General features: G+C 43.6%; 1 protein-coding gene across 1 annotated transcript; it reads left to right on the plus strand.

Moving 5' to 3' along the window:
- Positions 1-22: 22 nt before the first annotated feature.
- C8A (complement C8 alpha chain) lies at positions 23-17,262 on the plus strand. Its single transcript, XM_042873048.1, has 11 exons — positions 23-255; positions 2,116-2,212; positions 2,843-2,987; positions 3,546-3,690; positions 5,205-5,394; positions 6,597-6,797; positions 8,045-8,285; positions 12,170-12,298; positions 13,056-13,225; positions 15,423-15,645; positions 16,975-17,262. The coding sequence occupies exons 1-11, from the start codon at positions 137-139 to the stop codon at positions 17,124-17,126; spliced, it is 1,812 nt and encodes a 603-aa protein (XP_042728982.1). The 5' UTR covers positions 23-136; the 3' UTR covers positions 17,127-17,262.
- The last annotated feature ends 4,175 nt before the right edge of the window (positions 17,263-21,437 follow it).

The following is a 21,437-nucleotide window of genomic DNA, read 5'->3' on the forward strand; positions in this document are numbered from 1 at the left end:
GTCAATGATTTACCAACATGTTTCAGAGCTCGATGGGCTCCAGGCTTTTTCCGGCAGCACCAGCCCCACAGACTCCTGAAGCCTCAAGAATTTGCTTGCAGCTAATTTAAAGCAAACATTTACATATGGAAAAACAATGTGGTGGAGCCTGTGCCAGGTTTCTCCCTTGATTCTCACTATATGCTCGCTGTCTATAACAGCACGTTGGGCCACGGCTGCAGCATGCGGGGAGCCGGCGGCGTTGCCTGCCCAGAGGTAAGCTTGCTTCCATCCAGCTTTGCATACAGGAATTAGGGGTCAGTCAGTCAGCCCATCAATTCCGCCCTGACTTGAGGCATGTGCACACTGCTCTCTCTGTAAACAGCTACCAGGAAAAGAAAAAAAATATATACATATTGGTTGCTTTCCAAGCACGAGCTCAGCATCGCAATTCCTTCTTATATGTACTGTCTGCACAATGGTTTTTCTTTTGTTTTTTTCTTTCACACATGACAATTAAGCCTTCTTTAAACTTTCTTACTGAAGTCGCCGTATCATTTTTGGTCACTTGGATTGAATTCCTTTTTTTTTTTTTTTTTTTTTTTTTTTTTTTTTTTACAGGAAAGTTTACAAGGGAATATTTTACATAACTTTCCTCACAGTAATTATTTTGCATTTGACCCGATTCCAATCCAAGCCAGATTCCTGTTCCTCTATTTTTTCCTCTGAACAATAATTAACCTATAGGAATGTCACTTAGGCTTTGAAGGAAGAGAGTAAACAAGTTACTTTTCCTAAAGCTACAGTGTTATGACGGCAGAAGTATTTTTTTTTTCCTGCAGCTATTAATTTCAGGCTTGTTCTAAAGGCAAATATGATTTAGAAGGATCAAAAAAGGTATCAGTGATAATTGGAACATGGAGACAAGGAGAAGGCAGAAAGGAAAGAAAATCATGGTAGTGATACACTTAATTATGAAGGCTTATTCTGATAATCCTTCCTGAAAATGAAAAAAGACGAGATTTTTGATGTTTGATGAACTTATCAAACAAGGCAGAATAATGAAGAGGTAAATGTAAAATCCGATCGAAGGTGAACCAATTAAGCACTTGGTGAAGTGCTGAAGGACACAGCCCACAAATCCTCCTGACAGAGCCAGAAGGCATCCACAGCAGCACCATCTCCAGCACAGGGTCTTTCTTGCAGACTCCCTGTTTTCCTTAGGACACAGCAGGTTCGATCCCTCCCATCACCCATCATCCCTAACCCTAACCACGGTGCCAATTTAGTGGGCTCACTGATTAATCTCCAAAGTGCTCCCAGCTCCACTAATTATCAGTGTTTCTCTTTGGGCTGCAGCCTCGTAAGTGAAACAGACTGCTCATTAGTTAATCACTAACATCACGATAATAATGTTTTGACTCAGAATAACCCCTCAAAATGCTTTGAAGGCTGCAGCAAACTCAGAGTCACATCATTACACCAGGGATTTCTTCTCAAGACAAAGAAACACATTATAAAAACAAAGGTTGTAGGATTTGAGGCGGAAACACAGAGATCATAAAGACTGGGCTGGGTGGCAAGGCAAATATTTTCTTGCTGTTATATAGCACTATTCAGTGTATGCTCAGAGACTGATCCAAAGACTATTGTGATGCATTACTTCTGCCATTTCCCATTTTTGTATCTTCCTTTAATTTCCCCCTCCCCCACTTACAGAAGGCGTGCATTTCCTTTTAGAAATCATCAGCCAACAAATCCTCATGGTTAAAACAGCTTTGTGTCTTGCCACCCAGTGCCACTGGTGCAGCCATTGCCATGACCACACACAGCAACTGAGCCTGAGGTCAATCCTGATTGCCAAAATACTGACCATAGGTTCAGAACTGTGTTAAAGAGAAGTGAAATAAATAGATTTCAGATCAAGGTGGCAAGAATAACTATTCCTAGATTTTGTGATGTGCTCCTCAGGAAAAAGCCTATTGGAAAGGGTTGGTTGCCTTCTCTCAGGAAGGAAGCTGGCACTGATTGCCTTCTCATTTCATACAAAATAAGTTCCTATTGGAAGAACGCACAGATCTTACTCATAAAGCTCATCTTCAAAGCCCTCAGAACACTGCCTCTCCCTCTCTTTAGAAGAAGCATCAGAGATGCAAGTTCTCCAGCTCCTGTCAACTGCCAGCTGAGCCAGTGGTCGGAATGGACCGATTGCTTCCCTTGCCAAGGGAGAAAAGTAAGGCTCCACTGTAATGTATGCATTTATCTTCTGATGTGCACATATTAAGGATGTACACACATTAATTATACATATGATACATATTCATCATCCTGAGGCATCTGTAAACTCACCCAAACATGATGGAGGTGCTCTTCTCGTAGAGAGGCTCTTGTTTCGGTGTAAACTGGCAATAAATTTAAGGCAGCAGAGCTGCAGAACACCAAATCAAAGCAAAAGGTGGAAGAACCAGGCCAGACTATTTGGCCAAAACTTTCTCCCTTTTCAATTTCAGAATTAATGACGGATCCCCTGGTTCTTAATGCAAATATTCTAACAAGAAGAAATTCAAAGCAGCCTTCATTCATCAGTTCCTGTTCTCAAATTCTGATATCATTCCAGACGCCTTCATAATTCAAGTCTTCATTTTCAAATACCTGACATAATTTTGCTTTCTGATGAGTTCATATCCCTGTATTTTTGTTCCCGTGCTTTTAATCTGGAAATGATTTGGCTCTTCTCACCCCCCCCAGGTTTAAAAGCAGGAATCCTCATTAATAACCCATTAGAAACATCTCACGATCAGTGCTGTAATTTGTTTCTACGTCCATCCGAGGGAAACAAATTAGATGTTTCTCTCTTGTGCAGCACCGGCACCGGACGCTGCTGCAGCCAGCAATGTTTGGAGGGCAGCGCTGCGAGGGGCCCCTCTGGGATGAGCAAAGCTGCAGTGCTGGGAAGAGCTGTACCAGAGCTCCAAGCTGTGGGAATGACTTCCAGTGCAAGGAGAGCGGTGAGTGAATTGGACTCAAACACCAGCCAAAGGTTTTGGGTGGGCAGAGCAGAAGTCCATCCATGTTACGTTTCAACTATTAACAGCACTGCCCATTAACCATATCTCTCAGTGTCACATCCCCACAGCTCTTGAACACCTCCAGGGATAGTGACTCCACCACCTCCTTGGGCAGCCCGTGCCAGTGCCTGATCACTCTTTCAGAGAAGTTTTTCCTTTTACCCAACCTGAACCTCCCAGGGCACAGCTTAAAGCCATTCCCTCTCATCCAGCTCTCAGCTAAAGCAGGTCAACATTGCTTCATCCACAGCACCGTTTCTCTCTATGACTGCCACATCAAGGCTTTCTCCTCACCCCCAAAACAAAAGCTCTTTCAAGCTGCAGCTCCTGTGAACATTCATTCTTAAACTATAATCATTGCTATAAGCTCCTGATGGAAGAGTGCAGTGTTTACCACACAGCATGGCTTCTTGTGGCACTGAAATACAGCTACCAAATACCAAAGCAAATGCAAAAAGGGTTCCTGAAGGTGGAAAAACAATTCTCTGTGCACTCCAGGTCGCTGTATTAAACGGCATCTTGTGTGCAATGGCAATACAGACTGCAGAGATGGGTCTGATGAGAATGACTGTGAAGATGAAGACACTGAACGCCCCTGTGGCGATCTGTTCCCCATTCCAGGGTCTGAAAAAGCAGCACGGGGGTGAGTAATTAATCAATAGCTGCAACTTCAGCAATCAGAACAGGGCTGTTTGTATTGCCCATCCTTAATAAGAGCAGTGCTCCATGAACTGATACCATGCCATGAAAAACCCAAGGGGGAGTACCAGCCCTCTGTTACCATGGGTAGAAGTGTGAAGGCTGGAGGGTTCAGCACAGCTTTTCTTTCCAGTTCTTCTCAGGTTTACTACCAGAGCTTGCCTCAGCCACCCTGAAGCCACACTTCTTTACTACTCTCTAGGTCTAGTTAACTTACACCTTTCACCAGTTCATAAGAGCAAATACTAAAGGAAACAGTAGATATTGGAAATGCAGCATCCTGCAGAGACTTCCATCTGTAGAGAGAATATCTGACTCCAGGATTTAGGACTTCGAAGCACAGAGTCAGAACAGAGAGCCTGAGCACCAGATGATGATAAGCTGGAGAAAGTACTTGTATGCATGAAAAGGTTTTATTCTATTATGTTTTTCCTCTTTTTTTTCTTGTCACAGAATATGAAGAAAAAAACAATCTAGAATGAATTTTAAGTCAAGTTGTCTACTGTGGCACTTTTGCCCTAGATCTTGTGTTTTAGGCATGATGCTACTTAGTACCATTTGGAGAACACAAGCTACAATATGACAGCGTGGCTGTCATATTGTATGGCTATTCATTGGGCAATTCTCCAACCCGTCTGACCCGATGCTCTGGAGTCAAAGAAAAAAATGCTCAGAGCATGGGGGCATCCAAAGTTCTTCGTGACCTATGTTAATTTGCACTGAGCACTGCATTCAATACTGCTTTGATTTGTTTCCTCTGCAGAACACACATGCACAAAAGCTATAGCACTGTCTTGTTCTTACAGATGATTCCCTGTTGTGAGGAGCAATGCTGCTGTCTAGTTTGAATAATGCTTTCATTTTGAGCCACTGAAACCCCACCTGTTACTTAATATTCCCAGTAATCCAGAGGGCAGCACTGTGATGGCTTGGGAGCAGGAACAGGGAGGTGTAAGGAAATGATTAACTTCGCAAACCAATAGGAGACTTCAAGTCCAGGGAGGGCACTAACTCCACTGAAAAAAAAAAAAAATTATAATAATGAGACCACTACTAAAGGCAGGAGATGAAATTAAGATAGGCAACACTTACAGTGAAGCCAGGAAATATTTTGAGATGCACCAGGTCTCAAAAGGTTCACTGGGACTGGAGGAAGCCCAGTACTTGGGACCTCCACAACTGTACTCACAGGGATGGACTTCTATCTCTAGCATCTGAATCCAAACCAGTGTCTGGAAATAAAATGGCTGTTTAGAGCTGTTTTGCCTTCTGTTAGCTTTGGGAAGGAGAGAGCAGACTCAGCTCTCAGAGGATGGTTGCTGCTTAAGGTCCAAGTTGGATGTAAGAATGGATATGTGTGGCACTGTAGCATCGTGAGGACAGAAATAGCAACAGACTCTGCTGGAAAAAGAACACAAGAGTTAAAGATAACTTTCTGAATGGTATTTCTTCCAAAAGATACAACATCCTAACGCAAGAGGAGGGAAGGTACATATATGATCCTAAATTTCTGGGAGGTCACTGTGAATCTGTCTACAATGGGGAGTGGAGGGCACTGAGGTATGATGCCACGTGTGAACGCCTGTACTATGGAGATGATGAGAAGTATTTCCTCAAGCCTTACAACTTCCACGTATACCAATTCCTGGTAAGTATTCGGGTGGTCAAATTTGGCAATATTTCCTTTGCTAAAAAGCCAAACTTATTGCAAAGATACTATGCAGATTATATCAGAGGAGACAACTCACTGCATGCTGTCTTTCAAATTACCTTGCTCCAGCTGTCCCCAAGGCAATTGACAACTAGTGATATAAGAGCAGTTTTATGACACATCAAGGTACTGATGTGCTTTATCATCCAGGCATCCCCACTTCTTATTCTACTCTAGACAAAGCCAAGATAGTTCTTTTTTCCTCTCTAAATTCTGAGTTTTGCTCAGATTAATGACCTGTAGAGCTTGCAGAAGAAACTTGCCTCTCCAGGGATGAAGCTGACCATAAGTAAAATGAGAACAGTGCTAGCAATTCAACCCTTGGAAGCATTTAAGCCCTTGGAATGGCTAAAAGAAACATTAGTCTGAATTCTGAGGGTGATAGTCTAGCCACCAGCTCAAAGAGGGGCAATACTCCTCTCCTTATCTACAAGCCCTGTATGCACGCTGTCTTCAGAGACACCAGAGTCTAGGAAGACACTCATAACCCATGGAGATGTCTTTTTTCAGTGTTTGTAATTTATCTGGCTTTTTATAGAGACAGCAAGTGGCACAGCCTGAGCTCAGCAGGGCTGCTGAGTTCCACACGCCAGCAAAGCAGAGCTGTCATAGAAAAGGTCACTTCTCTAAAACATGGGCAGAACAATGTTTATTTTCTAACTTTGCCCTCATAAGTGGCTGGATTACTGCTGTAGAATCTTTTTCCTAAGTAAATTCCTCCTGACGCAGGCTGGAGTGGGGTGAAAGAAAAAAAAACATCACTCGAAACAGTCAGAATTTGGTAGAGCTGTAAGGATACTGAAGGAGAGTTTTTATAATAAGAAGTGTCAAGCTGGCTTGATAGGCACCATTAGCAGCTTTGCCTGTTATGGCATTTCTTCTGGTAGTTAAAAACAAGCCATTCCCCTGCATGTGGACTGATGAAGCAAGATGTGTGGCTTTATCTGCATTTCCTACACACGTCCAAATGAAATGTCATGTGGCTGCATTCTTTATTCTGCTCTCATCGATAAGGCAGCATTGACACCATCAGGAGCATCACTGGATTCAACAGAGGTATGACCAACTCCTTGAAGAAATAGGGAAAGATTCAAAAGGAAAACGCATGAGAAATTAACGTGTGCTCCTTCCACTTTTAGGCTCATGCTGATTCCGGATTCTCTTCTGAGTTTTACGATGATTCAAAAGATCTGATTGATGCCCTCAGAAGTAGTAAATCCAAAGGAGGGGGTTTCACCATCGGGATTGGGCCTACAAAAATAGATTTCATACTGAACCTCGGCTTCACCTTATCACGTGGCAAAGGATCCCTGAAGAATTTCACAGAATATGCTGCAAAGGTAAAAAAACAAAATAAAAATCAGCAATGCACACACACCAGCCATCTCATCTGTGCATTGCATGGTCCAGTTGTAACTTCTGCCTGCTTATTAATTACTTTTTTTAAAAAAAAAAAAAACACATAGCAACTGTACATTAATTTGTTCACGTAATTGCAAATATATGATCCTTAGCAATCCTGTTTGTTGTTCTTATTACATTTTAGAAAACAGAGAGGAAAAATGAAATTGAATTACCAAGCACCACAACATGTCATCCCGCCCCATCCTGTTTCATGGCTACATTAAGCACACATAAAAAAAAAACAACACAAGAGATAACAATGAGGGAGGAAGAAATACCAAGATGTTGATCAAAACAGTAGTCCCCAGGGAATGATCTCCACTAGAAAATATATCTTGTTCTAATTAATACAAGCTGCCTGATAGGCAAATGCACTATTCTTGAAGAGAGGTTCAAGAACCATGATGAAAATAAGAGCTTCCAATAATAAGGCTTATTTCCCACAAGCTTTTCTCATTTTTGTCTAGCTGCGACACTTTCTTCCCCCATCTAATAACATGAATGCTAGTATCTCCCACATATACTAAGACTTGTCTCCTTTCTTGGTTGCTGATAGCAAACTATAAAGAATAATTACTTTGATAGCTTTCCAAGTTGAGAAGCCCTTAACCTGCTTGAATTTGGCACCACTAGAGCACTTACTGAGCACTTGTCTAGATTCACTTGCAGCTGAACAGTGATCTGTTAGGGGAGGAATCATTTAAGGGGCTGTTTCTGTTGCACTGGCATTGTGTCTGAGGCAATGATTGGTCTGGAAGAGGAGCCATGGATATGTTGTTAGATCCAATATGTTGTCAGGTTAGTAAATACTACCCTCCCAGACAGGGTATCCTCCTGTAGCCTCATCAAGGTTGTCAAAATACAAAAGAGAATAACAAAAATGGAAATAGCAGAAATAGAGGATGAGGAAGAATCTTGCAGAGCTCAGCACATAAAAGAAAACCCGCAAACCATCCAAACCATTATGCTGCCCTCCACCTCACACAGCCACACAAGAATGAGACATTGGGAAAAAAAAATTAAGATTACCACTGATTTTATTTAAATTTAGACTGCTTTCAAGCCTGCAACACGTACTGACAGTCATACTCAGGTTTTTCCCCGCAAGCTGGAGAACTAGGAATGACCTTCCCTCCCCCAGCCCCTCCATGAATATTGATTGTCAGCTCCTTTCTACTTGCAGAATGTTGGATTCATTAGAATTGCGACCAACGTGCAGACGGCCCGTTTCAAGATGAGAAGGAACAGTATAGTTTTGGATGAAGACACGCTCATCTCCCTGCGGGACCTTCCAGATATCTACAACTATGGCATGTATGCCAAATTCATCAATGACTATGGCACCCATTTCATGACATCTGGCACTATGGGAGGCGACCTTGAGTACATCCTCGTTGTTAACAAAGAAGAAATGAGACAAAAAGGTTAGAAAGACACAAGTACTTATCTGCTCACAGCTTTCTGTTCCAAACCAGGCATTTAACAACCTGTAGATCACGGAATAGGTCCAGTCCAGCATCTGGTGGCTCCTTGGTGGGTGGATGCTCATTAGCAGCCAGCTTGGAAAAGAGAGCCTATTTCTCATCACAGGATAGACATACATCCACCAAAAATCCCCAAAATGCAGTGGGGCTGGGGTATGAGTACTCACATGTTCTTCACAAGATACTACTTGATGCATAGCAGAGGAGAAGCTTTATTGTCACAAAATGTTCTTCCTGATCTCATTTTAGAATAATCTGGGTGAGGTTTTTTGGTAGTTTAATAAGGAATCCGAGTATCTTTTTCTCTCTTTCTCCAGGATCACTTACTAGTTTTCTCTAAACCTCTTCTATTGCTTAGGGTCTTAGTTCTGGCCACCTTATGGATGCTCAAGGATTGCAAACTCATCCAAAGTAAAGAATGAGAGCCCACTGACACTTTCACATCCTAAAAATGAGGGCTTCAATTTTCTGCAAATGGAAATAACCCATTGCTTTTGGCAATAGCTCAGCATCTTACTCTGGCTGGCTAGTGTCATATCCAAAGACTACCAGAGCTCTGTCAGCTCCAGTTCTCAAGAAATTAGAGCATACGAGGCTGGAGAGCTGTACCTCTAAATCTCATTTAATGAAACATCCACTGCAGATACCTAGACTGTAGAAATAGCCATTACCAGAGAGCCAAAGCTCTCCAGCTCTCTACCTAATCAAAAACATAAGATGCAGAACAAAAGTAACATGGTACCATGGAGTACACTAAACAGATGGCCAATTTTTGCAAAGGTGACAATAGTGCAACAGATCCATATTTACCTAAATATCACCACTCTCCTCTGCTGAGGGTACCTATGCCCCTATGGAAATTCAGGTCAAAATAAATTTGAATTGAGACAGCAGGTGCAAATTGCTGAAATTACATCAGTTTCCATGGCTCTGCTCTCCAGTCTGAAATGTTTTGGTACCACCAGCACTAGGATAACTACATACTGCATAGCTAGCATTAGCCATGCCATCTTTCTGCAAGATATTACCCATTTAGAGATTTTTTTCTGAATCCCTCAAATGGCAATGTTTGGAAACATGATGCCTCTTCAAATCATTCATTCACTTTGCAGAGTGAGGGACATAGAAGTGAACACAGTCTTGGCAAGCGAGTCATCAGGAAACAGACTGCCAAATTCGGAGGAAGAATTAATCAAGCACATGTGGATGCAGGCTATCATTTTACTTTCTCATGTTTATTATGTATCTGAGGAGTATATTTATTGCTACAAGATGCCCTTTTTTAGGGAAGAAGGATGCTGAAGTTCAGCAAAAGACAAAAATGTGCCCCAGTAGAGATGTAATTTTCATTCTAATGGGGCACGTTTGTGTAATTTCCATCTAACTCAGATTCTGCTAGAAAGGCCACATTTATCAAATCAGCAGCACTCTGCATCATATGATGTAGACCCAGAAGGACCACCTGCAGTGGCTGATAAGCTACTGTGCAAAGCCATGAGGAAAAAGCGGCCTCTCCATTGGCGATCACCGCCATGCTTGCTTGAAGGCTGTATTTGCAAGAGGATTTATTCAACTCCCCTGAGGGATGGTCAGGATCAGGGTATAAGCTCTCAAATCTTGAAAACTAGGGCTTCCAAAAATGAGTTTGAAGCAGGGCTGAGCAGCACAACTCCTGCTTTAGATCCACCCATACATCCTGAGAATCCAACTAGCCCAGGAAGCTACACATTAAATGCTTTGGAAGAGAAAACAATCCCTTTGTTTTCGTGGACAGGTGACTGAGCCAGTCATGCCCAGGAAATAAAATCCCTAGGCTGAGCTCTGCTTAAATGAGAAATATCTGGTGGTCACTGAGACAACTAAACATACACATGAGCTACATTTCAAGCACCTGAGAAACCTGAATTTTGATAATGAGGTCACCTTCTGCGTTAAGACACACACAAACAGACCACAACCAACTTGTGCAGGGCTCAGGACTGCAGTTTTGCATTGAGACCCATCACTAGCTTTCAGGCTGCAATGGCTTCCTTCTATGAACATGGCCACAAGTGAACTAAACAAATGCTTATGCCAAAGTAAGGTCCCTTGTTACTCTGCCATCAATATTTTTCATTACTTTTTTAAAAATAGATTGTTATGACTCTATTATTTAGCTGAAAATAATGTAATGTGTTCCCACATTACAAGAACATTTATGGGAGAAACATTATGTGCAGAGTAAATTAGAAAGAGTCTTCATATATTCTGATTAATTCAAAACAAAGCAGTAAATCTTGAGCACACTCAGCTATTGCAAATTACATAACATAAAAAACTATCAGGGCTCCTCCCTCAAGTGCCAATATTTTCTATGACCATCTTTTTGCAATGATAACCACTGCATTTATCAAGACCCAATCTTGCTGCAACCAATAGCAAATTGTATTGACAGACCCTTACTGAACATAATTACTCAATAGGAACCACAGCAAATCAATTAACCAGGGCATTCCTCGAGTTTAATTTTATGGCCCTCCAACACTAAGATGAGCAATCACTCACGGTGCTTTGGGTGAGTGAACTTTACCCACTGCACTTACAACTGTTGAGCACTTTACTGCAAGTAACAGCGCGTTATCCATTTGATCTTCCTCAAGGGCTCCATTTTGCATGGAGATGTAATTCCCTATGAAGCCTTCAGAGGGTTTCACAGGAATGTCACTTCAGGAACAGGACTTGAAGTCCCTTTCCTAGGGCACTGAGCACATACGTGAAGACACCGAGCATCTCCACACCCTGCACAACTCCCCACCTCCCCATTAGGACATATGGGACAGAAAAGCAGCAGTTTTTACTCATGTTTTAAAGGCAAGCAAGAGAGTGTGCTGCTCCCTAGTAAGGCAAACTCAGTGCTCTGGGTCAGGCTCAACTAACTGGAGCCTCAACCATTAAACCACTAAATCACAGTGCAAAAATCCTGCCAAGAAAAGCAGGGTGTCTGACAAAAGGAGCATCATGAAAGTTACCTATTTCTTACAATACCCATATTAATTGAAACAGAAAGATTTCTTAACTAATCCAAAAGACATTTTTACATTTGCAGCAGACTGAAGCATACACATAAAACTACACCATATGAAATATGCACATTGCTTACCTTAGTGAAACCACCTCATTAGTCTGCTTCTCCCCTCTGCAGTCACTTCATGGGTCTCCAGTTACATATTTGGGTGATGTATGTGGCAGCACTATAACAGCAGCATGCAATAAGGCTTTTGTAGCTTTCAGCAGACAAAGCTTTAGCAAGTGACTGCTGAAGGTGCTGCTTATACATTGGTCAGATCCTTAATTTGGGAAAATTAGCAACAACCTGTTGATTTCAGCTGCTGTTCCCAGCTTTACTTTATTTATAAGTTAGTCTTTGGGTGGAGGGGGGAGAGGAACCAAAAAGAACCAAAACGCACACACAAAAAAACAAAAAACAACAACAACAAAAAAACCCACAAACAAAAACTACAAAATCTTTTCCATTTTAAATAAATGGCCAAAGAAGGAAATACGTGCTTGAAGCCTTGTGTTAAGATATTCTGTTTCTTTTAATAAGAAGGAAACTACTTAGTGGTAAGGAAGTCTCCCTGTTCGGTCCAATACACCCCAATGAATGCTTGGCTTTGCCATTGTGAGGCTGAAGGCTGTTCTCTGCCTGGAATAAGCCTGTGAGTAACAGGCAGTGTAATTAGCTGACTATTTTCCTCATTGATATGAAGTACACAAGTGGGAAAATGAAAACCTTCCACTCGGTACTAATCACTGCATTTACTGTTTGCATTGTTGCTTCACAGACATCAGCTATGAAGAAGTAACCACCTGTTTTGGCCTCTCAGTGGGCATGTCAGCCACAAAGCTTATGCTGCATTGGGAAGCATCTGTGTCACTCTCTGTCTGCGCAGAGAAACAGCTTCTGAATGCTGGTATGGTGATGGGATAGTTGTCTGCTAAGATACAGTTCATGGCTCCATTCCTTTGTCGCTGAGCCTGTGGGTTAAGATAGGGTTACAAGGTATAGAAGGTGTTCTGGTGCTAGCCCAAGACACAGCTCAGACCCAGGTGGGAAAAAAGCATATTCAGGTCCCCCCTCTCCAGGAGCGGGTGCCTCTTGAGAGATATTGAAGTAGTAAATGTAAGTAGAGTGAAAGGATGACTGGTTAGCTACAGTCCCTTCAGCCACCCCAGGGTGGGCAGGGATGAACCAGGGAGACATAAAAATCAGATCCAAGCCCCCATGCTCCCTTGGAATTGCCCCGTGGCTCCAGTCCCTCTGTAGATGTCCCATGTGTCACCAAATATGCAGGAGACTTTGTTGTGACCCATGGGGCCAATGCCGGACCAGAGAGGGCAACAAGGTGTCTATTGAATAAGTTAAAGCTGATCATAACAAGCAGAAAACCCCACTGATAGACAAGGAGGTCTGCATTCATGCTAAGCAGACATAAAGGCCAGAGATGTGCAGCCTCTTTAGGTCTTACCAGCTTTGGGCATTTGTCAGTGCATAACTTGTCACCAACCACGTTATAACAATGCAGAGGGTTCACCCTGCCAGTGCAGAAAGAAATGGAGCATCCTTTAATTTTGGGAGTCCAGCACTGGTACCACTCACTGAGAGTCCCTATGATGATTGAACTGTGCAGTTTCTTGTGTAGATGTGGTAACTAAATACATGTGTGTTAGCTGACTTCTCAGATGCTGGGAGCAACAATCCAGTCGTGGAAGATATCATTGTCCGGATTAAAGGTGGAGATACTTCTTACAGTGCACGGCCTTTAAGCAGTTGGGATAGCAACACGTATCGGCGCTGGGGAAGGTCATTAAAATATAATCCAGCTATTATTGATTTTGAGGTAAGGCTTTCAGCAGTTGAAGAAACTCTGCCACTATAATGAATGAAAGTGTAGCCGAGCAGATCATTTCGTATTTTTATTGTGATCCCATCACAGAACAAGATTAAATGTAATGGGCCACTGATCTAGTAACCTCTTATTCATTTCACAATGGGGAGTACATCTCCTGCTGGCAGCATCAGCAGGGAGGCAGACAAGGAGCTTAATGCTGGATTAGTGCCGAGTTAAGTTTGTGATGTGTCCCCAAACAGCTTCCCAGTGAGAGGCTCTCCATGGTTGCATCCACCCCTATTATTCTCACTAATGCTCCTGGCCTCCTGTATAGGCAGGATATTCATGGGGAACAGTTTACATTCTGCCTGCTTCAGAGCCACAGTGGTTCTAGCAAACCTCTGCACACCACGGCGGGTATTGAAGCATAGAATCATACAATGGCCTGGGTTGAAAAGGACCACAATGCTCATCAGTTCCAACCCCCTGCTATGTGCAGGGTCGCCAACTGCCAGGCCAGGCTGCCCAGAGCCACATCCAGCCTGGCCTTGAACAACTCCAGGAAAGGGGCATCCACAACCTCCTTGGGCAACCTGTTCCAATGTGTCATCACCCTCTGTGTGAAAAATGCATTGTCATGGGTGCTTCCAGGAGTTAGAGCAGGAAAAACCACTTTCTCAGTGGGGTCCTACCTCTTCCCATGCTCTGCAGAGAGGGTTTGTGGCCATAAAAATCAGCAAAGTTCTCATCCTCCCATTTTATTGGATGGTCTGTAAAATGGGAATTTCAACTGGGGCATCCTATAGGGATTCCTAGTGTGAAGGAAGGACCAGGGTCACAGCATGGACACAGTGTCATAGCCATCCTTGCTGTCAATAGAAGGAAGTACAGCAAGAGGGCCAAACAGTAAAAGAGAAGTAAGTAGTGGAACTGGTAATTATTTGCATTACTGTCAGGAAAGTGGGAATCTGCAAAGCCTTCTGGGCAGCACCCTGGTAGCAGAAAGGCCAGCTAAAGAGCAAGTGCTTTCAGTCACAACTGAATGCATGCTTCAGGTTATTCACCTTTCTTCACCAATTCCCATCATCTCTGGGCAAAACTTATTGCAGTTTTCCAGTAAAACACCTGCTGACCTCTCTGCTGACTGCTTTGAGAGCTCAGCCATCGTTGTGCAACCAGCAGTGTTTCATGCTGCCAGTAAGTTCCTACGTCCACTATAACAGCGCTTATCTGTAGCTCGCGCTCATTTGTTAAACAAGTTTATACAAATTGGACTAAGAGCTCTTCCCAAAGCCTTTCTGATCCTCCTCGCCCTGTGTGCCTTGTGCAATGAGATGATGCTCAGGACTTTCCTGGACTGACACTCACCAGTTCTCAGCCAGATGCATGCTAGGCATATAGATGTGTGTCCTCGCATCGGCCTTGAGCTTGTTGCTTTAAAGTTCCCTTTTGTGACTGGTGAAACTGGAAAGGCTGAGATTTTTCATGGATCCAGTTTCTAAACACAGCTGAATAAACAGCCACTCATGGCATTTCAAAACGCAGAGCCCTGCCACCAGTGTATGAGTCTGATGCCCTTTGGCTAATCCCATCAATCCTATGGAGTAGGCTCAAAGCAGAAGGTGGGTTACAATTACAGCTGTCTACATCTGGATATTTTGATTAATCATACACAAGAACTGCATTTTGCTACTGGAAATACAAAAGCTTGCTATGCTTTTAAAGCTGTAGACACCTTAACATTATTTCACAGTATCAAAGAGCAAGATGTAGGCAGATAAAATTCTCAGTGTTTAGTTTTGATGATACCCGCTGTCTGAAGCTCTCACCCAAATGTTTTTGGTTCAAAAAAGCAAAAGGCGTGCAAGAACCTGACACTGTGGCAGCAGTAAGAAATCAATCAAACAACGGGCTTACTGGGGTGTTCTGATTTATCATTTGGATCCACAATGAAAAACCAAAGCATGTCAAAAGAAGCCATTCCCACACAGACCTCTAAGATGGGAAGAGTTTTGGACCAGTGGTTTCTCACTAGGCACTATCAGTGGTGGTAACGTCTGCATCACATCCATGCAGCTGTCGAGGAAGACAAATGAGCTTTTTCTCAGCCTTGCCTTTACCCAGCAATCTCCCTGCTCTCTGCAGCACCTGAGTTTGTGCCCAGCTGAAATCCCCAACCTCCATTCTTTATCTCCACCCTGTGCAGCTGCAACCTATCCACGAAATCCTGCGCAGAAGTGATGCTGGCAACATGGAAACCAAACGGCAGCACCTGAAGCGGGCTTTGGATGAGTACCTGCTGGAATTCAATGCCTGTCGCTGTGGGCCGTGCCAGAACAATGGAGAACCTGTCCTGGTGGGAGATGAGTGCTCGTGCCAGTGCCGGTCTGGATACAGTGGCCCTGTCTGTGAGCAGACTGAGCACCAAGGTGAGGTCCCAGTGTGCTCCCATAGAGGGGACAGAGCTGTCCATGCATGTGGTAAACCAACACAGAATATCCTGACTTGGGGGGGGAATAAAGATCACTGAACCCAACTCCTGGTTCCACATGGGACCACCTGAACCCTATGATTGAGAGAGATGTCCTAGCACTCCCTGAGCTCTGGCAGCTTGGGGCAACGCCTTTCCCTTGCCCCCACCCAACCCTCCCTTGATGCAATTCTATGCCATTCCCTTGGGTCCTCTCACTGTCCCAGGTTGCAGAGCTCATGCTGTCCCCTCATTTCCAGTGAGGAGCTGTAGGACTACCATGAGTCCTCCCCTCTGCTGACACACGATGACAAACAGAGCAGTTCCACCCGACAGAGCTCCAGGCCTTCAACTACCTGCTGGTAATTAGGGCCTCTCCACTGGAAAATCAGATCTGTGATAAGGAATACAAGCAAAGTTTGGTAGATGATTTATGAAACTGAACTAAAAAGCAGTGGCTCAATGACTCAAAAGTGGCCTTTTTTTTTTTTTTTTTTTTTTTAAAGAAAACCAGCAACCTCAGGTTGGGTTGTCTCCAAACCTAAGAAACCCATTGCACTCACACAAATTGCTCTGAGCATCACGGCATCAATAAGGCTGGAAAAGCCCTCTCAGATCCCCAAGCCCAACCCCAACACACCCCGAATGTATCCACTGACCATGTCCCTCAATGCCACATCTCCGTGGTTCTTGGACACATCCAGAAATGGTGGCTCCTGGTTTTTAGCAATGAAGAGAGGACAGAACAGGATTTTCAGCTCACAGAAATGAAGCAGATTTTTAGTTTCAAAACTAATTTAAGAGCAAATGTGGTTTTTGTTTTTGTTTTGTTTTGTTTTGTTTTGTTTTTTAAAGAAGAGTATTTCAGAAGATGGGAAGCCCAGCTTTTCATCCAGCTCTAAGAGCACACAGATCCATTTTTACTGTTCAGATTAATAAAGTGCCCAAGCCAGAGATGAAGGCCAGCTGAGTAAATAAAACACGACAGTAAATGACAGCCATCAAGCACTCCCATCATTCAGAAGCACTGCTGTAATCTATAGTATCGAACACACCTGACATCTCAGTCTGTACTGTAAAGAAAAAGCCTCAAACTGACCCATCTGCACAGGGACAGGTGGGCTTTTTGGGACAGCTCCACAATAGTGAGTCTTGGGGATATTTGTCCCTCTGCCTTGCTTGGAGGTGGGGGAATTAGCACAGAGAGCTGCTGGCAGCCCTTTGGGAAGTCAAACTGCAGCTCTTCAGGTGAGGCAAACATTATAATTTATGTCCTATGCTTTTCCAGGCACAGAGACAGATGGGCACTGGAGCTGCTGGTCATCCTGGACCTCGTGCCAGTCGGGCTCACGGCACCGCAGCCGGCAATGCAGCAACCCAGCCCCGCAGCACGGAGGGGCACCCTGCATGGGGAGAGATGAGCAGAGCTCTTCCTGCTGAACCCAGCATGGCTCCATAGGCATGAGCTCAAGGCTCTAAGTGCCTCAGGTATGAAATACACGGGTTAGAACTGTTTACTTGCAGAAATGTCTATGTTTGCCTTTAGAAAACAAATTAAAAGCTCACGATCCTTGCATTTTTATGCAGTTGGTATTGACATATGTACCATGAAACTTTTATAAGTTGGCACCGTCAGATTCTTACGTCTAGCATATTGGACAGGGCTGTGTCTTCAGCAAAGCCATATGCTGAGCTGCATGGAGGAAGCTTAAGCCCAAAGACGTTCAAAGAGCCATTGTGAAATGTCAACTCAAAGTGTTGAAGATTCTTACATCAATAAATAAAGTAACAAAGAGGCCGGAAGGAAACCATTCTTCAGGGGATGCTCACGTAGGGGCAGGCTGCTCCTCCTGCACCAGTGATGGGCTGATTGGCACATGGGCATTTCATGCCCCGGGCATCCAGAGACAGAGAAGTTGCTACTGAGCTGCTTGATTTAAAGATCTCTTCTGAACGTAAGGCATAAATCTCAGCACAGGAATACATGTGGTATTGAACTGCATCCAGAGCCCACAGCTCAGCCCTCTTAATGAACTGCCACAAAACCCAGGGAGGACAGAAGGCAAGTGGCACTTTATTTCACTGTGCTTTGCATTGCAGGGAAAGAAGGGAGGGGGAAAAAAGCCCTGAGAAGGAATCAAGCATTATGAACAGCAACAAAACCTCAAAGCACAAAGGAGCACTTCTACATACATTTGAATGGGAAAGGAATCGTGGTTTAGTGAAAGAAATTGCTCAGCTCTAGCTCTGATGCTTGGAAATGCTTGTTTCTCAACAGTGTGTCGGTGGTGATTTAGAGGCTGACATGTAGCTGATGTAAATCAGTGTAGCTCCTTCACAGCAGCTGATTTATGCTACCCGAAGATCTGGCCCCATATTTTCTTTTGTGTGCACATTTGCCAAAAGATGATTTTTTCTTTTTTTAATCGCTTCTGTTTTGCTTGAAAGTGAAACTGCAGCCTTTTTTTCCTCTTCTTTTCTTTTCTTTTTTTTTTTTTTTTTTTTTTTTTTTTTTGTATAAGAAAATAACAAACCGTGTTGTCCCAAACACCAAGGTTTGATTTTTCAGTGAAAAATTACTATGACACGTTTCTAAGATGTGGATAAATGTGTGACAAAACGGTGGCCTTTTTGCCAAGCTTGCTTTCCCAGGTGAAGTCTGCATTCATCCAGAGATAGATTTGCTCCCCAGGGTTTGGATCTGATGTCTTCTATGCCGAGAAAATGCAGCAGCATGAAGCATCCACTGATACTGGTGTGATTAAGGCAGCACGGAGGAAAGTGAGCAAAGCAGCATTTTCCCACTATGGTTCTATCAATAGTTGTTGGCATGGGGCTGGGACATTATGCAGGACATGATCAATGGGCAAAGGGGTGATGGGCTGATGGTTGCTTTTGATGACTTGGACTTGATAAAGAAATTCTTTACTGTGAAGATGGGGAGATGCTGGCATACGTTGCCCAATGAAGTTGTTGATACCACCTCCCTGGAAGCACCAAGGCCAGGCTGGATGGGGCTGTGAGCAACCTGGTCTAGAGGGAGGTGTCCCTGCCTATAGCAGGAACTACATGATCTTAAAGGTCCCTTCCAACCCAAACCATTCTGTGATGGTATCATCTTAGAGGTCCCTTTCAACCTTAATGATACTATGACTCAGTGATTATGTAGAAACATATGACAGGGTTCTTACATCCAAAACTATTTTGGTTCATGGGCGATTCTCACCTGTGCACAGACTGCCTGGGACAAAACCCAAGACCAAATGAGAGTCAAGCTACTGCAGTGAGCCTCTGTGGCCAGGGGGAAGAAATTAATGAAGGGAAAGATTTGCTGTCTAAGAGGCTGGAGAGTGGAGGCTGGGGGAATATGACCTGCATACCTTTGGAGGTATTTCTATAAGGCTGGAAAGTCACCACAACCAGAGAAATCCAAATGATGAAAGAACTGAATGTGAACCAACACCAAGAAGGGCTGGGCAGCAGCCCCTTTCCTCTGCTCACCCTGGACTCAGGCATCTTCCTCCCCAGAGCTCAGAGCAGAGAACTGCAGTCCAGGGAGAAAACGCCTATAAGGTCTGTTTAAATTAAAAAAAAAAAAAAAAAAAAGAGAGAGAGAAAAGAAATAAAAAAAGATTACGAGCAATTACACATTTACAGTGCCACTCAAAGAAGCTAATATTTCTCCTGCTGAAGTGGCCAGCATGAGAGCTGTGCTAGATGAGATAAGGAGCAAAAATGTACATTTCTTACTTAAACTAAAAGCTTAGAGGGTACAATAAAACACTACGGTTCCACCCTGGCTTTAATGAATGGATTTTCCCCTCTTGCACACTGACATACATTTGATATAGTTATTTATCCTATATGTTTCTTGCGGCATATTTCCCAGGAGACCTTGTTTATCTTTCTCGTAAGTACGTGATGGATGTATGGTGCTTTGGATAAATGGTATCACAATCAGATATTTTTATGGATATAGGCAAACTGGGTTATTAACAAAGGAAGGGCAGAGAAGAACCAGTACGCAACAGAAAACAGCAAATGATTGATGACAATACACCTGAGGTTGCAAGGTGCAGGCTCCAGATAACCAGCTAACAGGAGAGGAGATAAGGGCAGTGCCTGAGACAGAGCTGTTTCCCACCTCGGGGTCAATGTCATGCTGGCTGCCCCAATGGATGGGTCCCTCCCAGCCCTCTACTTCACAGCAGCTGAGGACTGCCCACTGGGAGCAGCTCTGAGATTGTCGCCTTCCCCTCCATACAGTGTTAAGGCACTGCTGCAAGAAGAAGCAAAACATCAAATCTACCCCAAACTGCAAAAGACAACAGAAATGACAAAAGACAGTAGATAAAAACAAAAGAAATGCCAGATCCTGGGGAGTTCGGGGGGAGGCTGGCATTTGTTGTGCTGCTGCATCGTGCCCAGCACAGTGAGAGTCTAAGTGCTAATAATGGTAGTACATAATGGTAATAATGACTGTCCTCCTCTCTAGTGTTGTTGATTTACACAACCAGAAGGTGTTAAAATAGGATATAAAAGGAAGAGAAATCTGCAGGCATAATTTGAAAGCTGGCGGTTTGCTTTGGTGCTTATTGGGCTGTATTACGAGTACTGCAGAAGAACCCACTGTTGGCAATCTGGGGACTGTTATCACCTCCACATGGACTTGCTGGGTCACTTTCTATGCAGTCTCTCTGTCTGTGTCCATTACTTTCTCTGTAAAGCAGATTTCTGGTTTATATGCCCTCAGAGGCCAGGGTGGGGACAATGGCAAGAGTGCTGCAAGTCACCCAGCTCTCCTACCATATCAATGCAAGGGATCATGGATCAGCTGCTGGACCGTGAACCAACCTGATGACAGACCAAATCCCAGCTTCACAAGGGAACAAATCCCAGCTGGAAATCAGTCTGACACATTTCCGATGTAGTAAGAATCAGGCTGGTTTTGTGCTGGGAAAGTTGGACACAGAATCACAGGGTCACCAAACCATTTAGGATAAAAAAGACCTTCATGATCACCAAGTCCAACCATCAGTCTGAGACTCATCACAAAACCATGATCCTTAGTGCCATGTCCACACATGTCTTGAATACCTCCTGGGATGGGGACCCCACCACTGCCCCAGGCAGCCCGTTCCAATGATTGAACACTCTCTCTCTGTAAGGAAATTCTTCCTAACATCATGACATGACAATTAGAACTTACCAAAAATACTGTTTCTGGAACTTCCCCAAACCACGTTGACTGGATCCATCACACATCGCAGCAGCAACATCTTCAGGAAGGAGGTGGAAAAAATACATTTTCCCTGTTTATTGAGTTTATTTTTAGCATGCACATAGCAATAGCTGTGGCAACCAGTCAGTATGGCTCTTGTGCTGAGACACAGGTAACGAAAGCAATGATACAGAACTACCACAGGTTTAAGGAACCATACAGTCTTAGAATAGTTTGGGTTGGAACGGATCTTTAAATCATCTAGTTCCAACGTAAAGAAACCCATATTAATACAGCACATCTGGTCCAGGGCAGGAATGCAATATGAGATGCAATAAAGCCCATTGAGACAAGAGTCTTAGCCAGGAAAATGGGCTTAACCAGCAGAGAACATGCATGTGTTGTGTCTGCAGCCTTCTTGTTTTCATACCTGGGTTATTAATGTCAACTTGCACGGAAAGTGGAAGTGAGAAACCCCAGTAAAAGATAGTACCAAAATTTAATGCATATCAAAATGAAACAATAAAACC

Source organism: Lagopus leucura, unplaced genomic scaffold (assembly GCF_019238085.1).
Source record: "Lagopus leucura isolate 7727_CA_CO unplaced genomic scaffold, USGS_WTPT01 Super-Scaffold_100009, whole genome shotgun sequence".
Classification (NCBI taxonomy): domain Eukaryota; kingdom Metazoa; phylum Chordata; class Aves; order Galliformes; family Phasianidae; genus Lagopus; species Lagopus leucura.

Excerpts from the sequence above, each read along its gene's own strand:
- C8A (XM_042873048.1), top strand. The coding sequence starts at position 137 with ATGTGGTGGAGCCTGTGCCAGGTTTCTCCCTTGATTCTCACTATATGC. Across the intron at positions 5,395-6,596 it reads TCCACGTATACCAATTCCTG|GCTCATGCTGATTCCGGATT; the intron begins GTAAGTATTCGG and ends TTCCACTTTTAG. Across the intron at positions 12,299-13,055 it reads GAAACAGCTTCTGAATGCTG|CTGACTTCTCAGATGCTGGG; the intron begins GTATGGTGATGG and ends CATGTGTGTTAG.